Source organism: Solanum stenotomum, chromosome 10 (genome assembly GCF_019186545.1).
Source record: "Solanum stenotomum isolate F172 chromosome 10, ASM1918654v1, whole genome shotgun sequence".
Taxonomy (NCBI): Eukaryota; Viridiplantae; Streptophyta; class Magnoliopsida; order Solanales; family Solanaceae; genus Solanum; species Solanum stenotomum.
In genome coordinates, this window is record NC_064291.1 from 53,038,529 (window position 1) to 53,048,320 (window position 9,792).

Consider the following 9,792-nt stretch of genomic DNA (forward strand, 5'->3'; position numbering starts at 1 on the left):
TAGATCAAACAATACTAATCATGACTCACGAGAGCTAATAGCTTCAACAGAACAAGTTCAGAAGGGTCAGCAAACCAATTGTATACACCAAGAGATAGTAAATATAGTAAACTTGCTAAAATGTTTATACTTCTCTCACACAAATATGGTGGAGAAAAACTTTGTTGGTTCTTGCATAAGCAATTTTTTGTCTTAGAAAGGATAGTGAAGACTGAAACCCACTATACAGAAGTATAGGTAATGTACAATATACTGTTACTGATCTAGAAACCAAATATTAAGCAAATCACAGCAGAGCCGTTTACAATTGATTCAACAAAACTAGAAACTGACATCATGTTTTGAGGTAAAAATCTGAAATATGCCAAACAATCACCAGAATGCAATTAACATAAACAGAGAGAACTCACGCTTGACTATCAACAATGACGTAAGAGAATGTTGAATGGCCCCCTTCGGAAACCTGAACCCAAGATTTAAGGTTGAGGTAAATTAAATACTTGAGTTATATCTGATGTTGCTAACACATTTGAGATCACTCAAATTGTGATTGATTTAACAGACGCATGAAACTACATCCATAATTATCCTACATGCAAGAACCTTCAAGTTTGAACATTGCCAAACTCACCACCATAAACGACGTATCGACCCCATCAGCTTCCAGCTCTTCCAGTATTGCTTTCCCTTGAGAATCATCTGCAACCTACAGGCAAAAATAGTAACAAAAATTTGAAGACTTTCAATGTGATTATTGCAAAAGGGTTATGTGGGGAAAGATGAAGAAATTAGAAAATAGTTTTATAGAAATAACAGTTATAGGTGACTCCTTATGCAATAATTACGAATGATACATAAAATAACACAACGAGTCAGGTTACATTTCATTAAATATGTTTTTGTTCTACGCTATGCAACTATTGAAAAAGGAAGTAATATTTACAATTGAATCTTGACCACCGATACTGAGGGACAAGTTTATTCTGGTAGACTTACATACATTTGCTTTGGAATAGAGGCTGTCTTTTCTCCAATCAACTCCAGATTAAAGAAACATGGAGGTTAAACAGTGTTACAAACCTCTGTAGGAAAACACAGTGGCAGGGGTAAATTGGTGCTTGTTAACTCCAATAGCAAGAAGGAGGTTCAAGAAGCTAATGAGGACCATGCTAAGATATAGGACCTGTGCTCAGTAGCACAGCAACAGTTGTATGACATGATATTGGAATTTCATTATCTCATTATACACAGTTCGACTCACATCAAAATGGGACAAAGCAATGTTTTTTTAAGGGGTAACATAACATAATTCTTCTTTGAACCTCTCATAGAATAATATAAAGTCTTACTTTTATACTTGAACACAACAACACACCCAGTATAATCCTACAAGTAAGGTCTGGTTATACTTGAATAGCCGGAACAAAAATACAATCAAGAAATTGAGTCGCCAATTGATATTTATAAGCCCCCAAAATCTCAAACCTTCGATATAATTCTTGGAGATAGGCCTAAACGAGCTGCACAAGTCAAAGCATTCCCTGCATTGCCACCTCCTTGAACCTTATGAGAAAAACACAACTTACTCTGAAATTTTGAAAAAAGATATCATACTATCAATCACACACAAAAAACAATCACCTGAAAACTGGTGCTTCGAATCTTATCATCAGGGTTAGGATAAGAATCAACAGCAACAAGGAAATCCACCGCCGCCATTCCACAACCTAACTACTCCCAAAAACAAATTCAACAGATATAGTAAATCCTATAACAGTTTCTAATTTATTTTTGACATGTCAAGAGTGTAAGGAAGACCCACAACGCTATGATTTTCTGGGATTGCGGCAGTTTGTGGGGTTGACGAAATTGACATTTTAAACCTGAATTTAATCAAATAAAACATATATTATATCTTTCAGTTTACTTTACACAAGGAAAGTTAGGATTTTGATTAGATTAAGATAACATACCTGGTGAAGGTAGAGTTACAGGTTAGGTTACAGCGTGTGGGAATATGAAGTAGCAGAGTTGACGGCGGTGATCGGCCGGAAAGTGACGGAGAGTTACATGACTGCAACCGGAACGCCGCCATTTCTGGGAGGTGATCAAAGTAAAGCAGTGATTTTGAGATGACACAGAGGAAATTAAAAGTTGGATTAGTCAGTCAGCTCTCAGTGAAGGAGTAGTAGGCAAATTCTTTTTTAATTTTATTGTTTTTGCTTAGTGTGTTAATTCTTTTAATTTTTTGAAATTATCTCTTAATCATAAATAGAATAAGTTATCTGCAAATTTGATTTGTAAAGAGTAATGTCATTAAAGTTGGATTTTCTCATTGAATAAGATTATAAATATATTTGTTTTATATTAAGCAATGTAAGAATTAATGGATTGTTTTTTAATCAAATATTTGAACAAATCTCATGAACTTATAATTGAAAACATTAATCTTTAAATATCTAACTTTCAGAAACAATCTCTTTATCATTTAAAAAAAGATCTAAATACATTGTACCATTTCAAATTGTACTTCATCGATATATACTTATTATAATTACACATACATAATCAAATATTATATTTATAATTATGTATAACTATTATATTACATATTTACTAGAGGTGTACCCCTTTTGTTAGTAAGAAATAGTTAGCGGTAATCAAGTTTTTGATAAGCCAACCTTTTTTTCCATCTTTCTTATAGACACGTCCATTCCGAACATACTTAATGATTTTCCTAACATCATATTGTCTCACAATTTCCGATAATTTAGAAAGGTCGGAAGAATCACAAATAGATTCGAAAATGAAAACCTCAAAATTATTATCAGTTGAGGACATAGTCAGATTTAATAATTTTTTTATTATTNTTTTTGATAAGCCAACCTTTTTTTCTTTCTTATAGATACGTCCATTCCGAACAAAAAAAAAAAAGCGTACTTAATGATTTTCCTAACATCATATTGTCTCACAATTTTCGATAATTTAGAAAGGTCAGAAGAATCACAAATAGATTCGAAAATGAAAACCTCAAAATTATTATCAGTTGAGGACATAAGTCAGATTTAATAAATTTTTTTGATGTTCTACCTTGTGTGCAGGGGCGGACCCACGTGTTGCCCAGGGGTTCACCCGAACCCCCTCAAAAAAAAATTACACTGTATATATAAGGTGAATTTTCTGGATTTATGTGGATATATATATTTTGAACCCCCTCAATGACAAGGTGAAGGAGATAGCCCAGTGGTAGCTCCCTTCAAAGTTAAGCCTGATGTCTAGGGATCGAATCCCTGGGTTAGCGTTTTATTTTTTAGTTTTTTACTTTCAGTTTTTTTTTTTTTTTTTTTTTTTTGTTCCAATTCCGATTTTAAACCCAAAAAATTCAAGGGTCCCAACTCCCATACTCCCATTCCTAAAAGCTAATAACTTTTTCACTTTTCAAATCCCTAAAAGCTATTAAGAATGAGTTGCGAAGTCGAATGAATGATGACTTCTTGAGCGGCTGCATGGTTCCTTTTATGGAGAAGGATGTGTTTAAGGATGTTTCAACGGATGATATTATGTTGTCTTTTCAAGCAATGAAACCTCGTCGAATAGTATTGTAAACATGCTTGAGAAGTATTAGCACTGACCTCTTTTTGGAGTTTGTAGTTTGCACTCTAGTCCTAGAGTGAGACATTACGAAGTGCTAATTTTTTTGGAGTTTGTAGTTAGCTCCATTTTTTGCTCTACTTAGCATCCTAGTTCTAAATTGACATATTGTAAAGGGCTAACTTTTTGTTTCACTGTAATCACTCATGTTAGTTTCGGATTTCTTGTAACGAAACTAACTTTTTGTACCTATAAACTATATACTACTACTTCCTTGAAATTTTATTTTGTTGGCTTATTTACACGTTTATACTTTTATTTTTCAAACCCTCTAAACGAAAATCCTGGGTCCGCCACTGCTTGTGTGGGGAGCGCTCATTGGAGTAACGTTGATTGTGTGTGTGGTGTAATTTAGAGAAATTCAATTTGCGAAGTAGCTTTCTAAACAGACCCTTATAGTTTTGTGTAACTCAATTTCGACCCCTACTTTTAAAGAAAAAGATCAAATCGTCGGGTAAAAATATTTAGAACTTGATTTAGCGTCACTATCCGCCATCTCTGATCCAAGAATTCAGAGAGTTCAATTGAATCCATGGAAACTGAAACCTTCATTAGACCCAACAACAAATCAAAGAAGAAACAAAGATCTCCACTTTTAACTTTCCTTTTTCTCTTCACTTTGATTCTCCTTTTCTTCTACTTCAAGAACTTCATTTCCCCTTCTCTTCTTCCCCTTTCCAAAAACTCAATACCCATTATACCCCGTCCCCAACAATGCAACCCCACAAATCGTCTTCAAGGAAAGTTCATGTGGTATGCGCCTCACAGTGGGTTCAGCAACCAGTTGGCTGAGTTCAAGAATGCGATTTCGATGGCTAAGATTCTTAATCGGACCCTAATTGTACCACCCGTGTTGGATCACCATGCTGTTGCGCTTGGTAGTTGTCCTAAATTTAGGGTTTTGGAACCTAATGAATTGAGATACTTGGTTTGGAATCATAGTATTCAGCTCTTGCGTGATTGCAGGTAATTTTGAAATTCATCCCAGTTCTCAACACCCCATTAGCTCATTGACCAGAAAGAATCACTTTTTGTGCATTCTATGTCTTTGCTAATATGTCTGACTGAGTTATCTAGAGATAATTGGAGTCAAATTGTTGCTAATGTCTTTTCGTCATTATTCCCTTTTCATACCTGCTTTGAAATGCTTTACTTGAGATAATTTGCTACTGTATTCCCTTTTACATACATGCTTTGAAATGCTTTACTTTGAGTCGAGGGTGTGTCGGGAACAATCTCTCTACCTTCACAAGGTAGAGAGGTAAGGTATGCTTGGACACCACCCTCCCAGATCCCACTTATTGTTTTTATTGTATTTGGAGTTTGGAGTTTGGAGTTAAATTGATCACCTTTATGAGGAATTTGCATGTTTCATGTCTGGTGCTTAGTACTAGTAGTCAAACTGTAGGTTAAATATTTTGTTACACTTGCATGAGATCCTGTTTGTGACGGTTAGAGACTTGTATTTCAGTATACTGATTAGGAAGAGATTTAGAAACTTCTACTTTTAGATTAGAGCAACTCCTATTTTGATTTTAAAAGAAAGATATTTCAATTGGAATGACAATTGTTGCAGAGAGATTCATAGAAATACTCCATCTAGTTTGGGATTTTGATTGTTTGATTGAATGTGCTTAAAGCCAGCATGTAAACTTTGTGCATAGACACAGTGACAAAGCTTTACTGTAAACTTTGTCTGCATTGTGGAACCCTATCTTGCTTGTTTTTATCTTTCTGCTGCTGATAAATTATTAACTTTTGAATTTCATTGTGCATTTTGATTTTTGACTGAATAAAGATGGAATTACTTTTTGGATGGAGTATTTAGAAGTTTCTAATAATCTGCTTACTTTGTGTTTTGCAGATATGTATCCATGGCTGATATAGTTGACCTTTCACCACTTGCTTCTTATTCAACTGTGAGATTTATAGATTTTCGTGCTTTTGTGTCCTCCTGGTGTGGTGTAAACTTGGATGTTACTTGCTCTAAGGACCAAAATATACCATCTCCATTATCTGAGAGCCTTCAACAATGTGGTTCTCTATTGTCTGGTTATTATGGTAGTTTCAGTGGTTGTTTGTCTGCTTTAAAAGAAGATTGTAGAACGACAGTTTGGACATATAAGAAAGACGATGAGGATGGAGCTTTAGACTCGTTTCAACCTGATGACCAACTTAGGAAGAAAAAGAAGATATCATTTATTAGGAGAAGGAAAGATGTGTATAAGGCTCTTGGTCCTAGTTCTGCCACAGAATCAGCCACTGTTTTGGCATTTGGAAGCCTTTTTACTGCTCCTTATAAGGGATCTGAATCCCATATTGACATTCATGAAGCTCCTAATGATCCCATTGTACAGACCTTAATAAAAAAGATAGAGTTCCTTCCCTTTGTGCCCGAAATAATAAATGCCGGCAAGAAGTTTGCTCTTCAAACTATCAAGGGTCCCTTTCTTTGTGCACAGCTCAGGCTACTAGATGGACAATTCAAGAACCACCATAAAGCTACTTTTCTTGGTCTGAAGCAAAAAATAGAATCTTTGAGGCAAACAGGACAGAAACAGATCCATGTATTTGTGATGACTGATCTCCCCATGGCTAATTGGACAGGGAGTTACTTGGGGAACTTAGCAAAAGATTCAGATGCCTTTAAGCTGTTTGTTATTAGAGAAGAAGATGACTTGGTTCAAGAAACTGCTAAAGAAGTCATGGCTGCAGGGCATGGGATAAAACTTGGTTCTGTTTCACAGAGTTCGTCAGGGATTGACAAGCGTCACTATCCTCAATCATTAACTGATGTTCTCTTATACATAGAGGAAGTAGTCTGCAGCTGTGCTTCTCTTGGTTTTGTGGGCACTGCTGGGTCAACAATTGCCGAGAGCATAGAATTAATGAGAAAACATGACATTTGTTCTGGCTAAATTGCTCTGGCTTCTAGCTAACTAATGTTACTCACCCAGCTTTGTGTTCTCCCATTTGGCAGCTAGAATCCATGTATCAGCTGAAATTCTCCCTTTCCACAAGCGTGAACTTACAAATTAACAATGTCCTGCTCGAATTCAAAGATGGACTAGGCTGTCAAATTTGAAGGATACAAGTGATCCATACTGCTGGAAGAGGGACTATTGGATGAAGATTCTGCCGCATATATCAATGGATTAGAAGCACTGATGGCTGGATCTGTCTGGTGTGGAGTTTTCTATTTTTCAAATGCATACTGCTAACTAGATTCCACCCTTTTAAAGGGAGGAGCTAATCATATTTCTAAATTTAAGTCCAGAATTGGAAACAAGATCAACAACCTTCAAGGTGGGAAGGCTATTCGTTGATTTGTGGCATTTAATAACCGATAACTTAGCACCCTGTAGAACAATTGAACTGTACAACATGTTTATGTACTCTGTTGGAGGTGCTCCTTCCCTTTCCTGATTACACTATGTTCAGGGCTTAGTACACCAAGAAGAAATTGAAAGGTTCTGCTCTATGTTGATTCTTAGCCGCCGTTTGTCTCCTCCTCACTATGGTTTTCTATGAACATATTTATGAATTTGTACTCTGAACTCATTGTTCCTTTCACAATAAACTTTCTGGGAGAGCAGTATGGATGGACAACAAAATTTCAGAGTTCTTTGCTTCTGGAAGAAAGGGTTGTACTGAATTGTTATTACTATATGAAATTCAATCAGGTTGATATTTGTTTGTTTTCATTTGTCTTATCATTTCTTTACAAGGGTTCAAATTCCTGTAGAGACAAAAAGGGTTGGGTGAACCTTTTATGGCGGAGTTACCGAGTATCTATGTTGGTGGGAGATAATGGTATTTGATGGAATAGTTGTATGCAAATTAACTAGAAGAACAATTATAATATACTCAGTGAAATTTTACAAGTGGAGTTTTAAGATGATAGAATATATGCTGACATTACCACTACCTCATTGAAATAGATGGTTGCTTTAATCCAAATATAATAAACGAACATATGATAATAGATATCACAGGTAATACAATAGAATAAAAAAAATGTTTTAGCTCACTTCTTGGAGAGACATGATTAAATATTACTATTATATTATGGGCGGAGGGCAAACATAAGAGTGATAAAACTTTTCCAAAGTAAATTGGAAACTTCTCTTGTATAGATTTGTTTAGATGTCTGATGTTTTAATTGTATAAAAGAATATATCTTTTAAGAAATTATACTTCTTCCTCTGTTTCAATTTATGTGACATTTTTCGTTTTTTAATAGTCAAACAGTTTAAATTTGATTTGAAAATTTGCGCATGGAATCTGTAGTTTTCTTGAAAAGAAATTTATATAGTTGTAAACTACGTAAAAAGTACTATAAGTTACAATAATTAATTTAAAATGTTTAAAAGATATATGGAAAACTTACTGTTAAAGATAAACTTTGTTAGAATTTCAAAATTCGAAAAATATCACATAAAATAAAACGGAGAAAGTATTATTTATTAGTGTATAGAGTGAAACTTTTTCTCCTATTGTTGGTTTAATTTTTCAAAGTCCCGTAAATCTTTTTTTTTTTCTTCTTTTTTCTCCCTTGAAACGGAATACGTAAAAGAAAAATCTACACTTCCACTAATTAGAGATTAAAACATTTCCCCAATTGTTATTTCCATTTATTTATCATAGTCGGTGTACATAGAAAAACATGTCTTTTATTTTGCATAATTTGTATTATATTTATTTATATGTTGACTTGAAGATATGCCTTTTATCCATGGGAAGGACGATAATAATTGATGTTGTCAATTATTTGGCTAGTGTTTTGAATTATGTGGAATTTATAAATTTGGTTATGGATGTGACATTTTGGTCCACTTCTTGAATGGCTCCATTCACTGTTCCTGTTTATGCATATTTATTTCATGTTGGACGGCATAAGAAGGATCCGCCTACTTTCTTTTTTATTTGGTTTACGTAATTTGTATTGAAATTCTGATTAAATTTGAGTCATATATTGTAAGGTTCATTTAGAAGTTGTGCTTTTAATTGAATTTTTTCATACGCAGGGCTTGAATCAAAAACCTCTTGTTAAGGGTGAAATAAATCTTCCATTGCACCACAACTCATATTGATAATTATGTTTTGAGTGCGATTTGAACCGGGATTTGCCTACTTAGGACTTCCTTCGTTCTATAGTTGTTTATGTTATTATAAATAGTTATCTCGAATTATTTATTAATTTATAAAATTAATTATTATTTTTATTTTACCTTTTCAATTAATTCTATTTTTGAAATAAATATGAGCAAATTTGAAAAAAAAATTAAAAAGTTTTTAAAGGATAAATTAATGAAATTGTTATTTATGGATAATTTCATAGACCTCCCCTCAAATTTGACTCAATAACATTCACCTCCCTTTTGGTTTACAATATTACACTTAACTCCCCTATTTTGAATTTTTGGCAACAATTCATTTCACTTATTAATTATTGATAGAAAGTATTATAATCTGACTAATTTGCCCTCTTCAAAATACTATTTTTTTATTCCTTGATAATCGATTTATTTTCATCTTCCATTGAAGCCTTTTTGTTTAAATGAATTTATAATTTTATGCAATTCACGGTAAAATCACTTATAATGGTGTCAACAATTAAGATGAAAATATAATATGTTACGATGACTTAATTATTGAGCTGGAAAAGAAAATGATCAAAATTAGGATAAAATGTATGTTAAATTGTTTGCATTCCAGTCGATATGAAAATTGAGTTACTCCATTTTTCAAGTGTCAATATTTGATATAAAAATCATTTTCAATAAAATTTGACAAATAAATCGGTGGCATCAACTCTAAAGCAAATTTAGCATAATGAATTAATGGAAGATGAAAATATTTATTTTATAACTTTTTTTTTTTTTTGAAAAAAACTTGTTTACAAGATAGGATATATTAAAAAGGGTAGATTAGTCATATCATAATTTTTACATTAATAAATTAATAAGTTAAATGAATTGTAACCAAAAACTCAAAATAAAGGAGGCAAGTATTGTAAATCACAAGGGAGGTTAGTGTTACGAAGTCAAACCTGAAGGGAGTAATACTTCTTCCATCTCAATTATTTTTATTTTTTTTTCATTTTTTTTTTTTTGAAATTTATGATCTAAAATAAACCTT

General features: G+C 33.3%; 2 protein-coding genes across 3 annotated transcripts in view; one reads left to right on the forward strand and one right to left on the reverse strand.

Annotated features, from left to right (window-relative positions):
• The window catches only part of LOC125841515 (uncharacterized), a 4,951-nt gene extending 2,782 nt beyond the window's left edge, over positions 1-2,169 (reverse strand). The window contains exons 1-6 of one of the 2 annotated variants that reach the window (XM_049520668.1): positions 1,974-2,169; positions 1,823-1,883; positions 1,642-1,731; positions 1,486-1,563; positions 632-706; positions 411-463 (exon numbers count right to left, since the gene is read on the reverse strand). In XM_049520668.1, coding sequence (XP_049376625.1) covers positions 411-463; positions 632-706; positions 1,486-1,563; positions 1,642-1,731; positions 1,823-1,883; positions 1,974-2,095 — 479 coding nt within the window. In that variant the 5' untranslated portion in view covers positions 2,096-2,169. The remainder of the gene's footprint in view (positions 1-410; positions 464-631; positions 707-1,485; positions 1,564-1,641; positions 1,732-1,822; positions 1,884-1,973) is intronic. The other variant, XM_049520669.1, reaches the window with a different exon arrangement.
• A 1,961-nt stretch (positions 2,170-4,130) lies between these two features.
• Positions 4,131-7,355, forward strand: LOC125841511 (O-fucosyltransferase 30). The gene is made up of 2 exons (XM_049520664.1): positions 4,131-4,617; positions 5,516-7,355. Exons 1-2 carry the CDS (start codon positions 4,184-4,186, stop codon positions 6,567-6,569), a joined length of 1,488 nt encoding a protein of 495 aa, XP_049376621.1. The 5' UTR covers positions 4,131-4,183; the 3' UTR covers positions 6,570-7,355.
• Positions 7,356-9,792: the final 2,437 nt, after the last annotated feature.

Coding starts and splice junctions, on each gene's coding strand:
- LOC125841511 (XM_049520664.1), top strand. CDS start 4,184: ATGGAAACTGAAACCTTCATTAGACCCAACAACAAATCAAAGAAGAAA. Junction 4,618..5,515: donor CAGCTCTTGCGTGATTGCAG/GTAATTTTGAAA, acceptor TGTGTTTTGCAG/ATATGTATCCATGGCTGATA.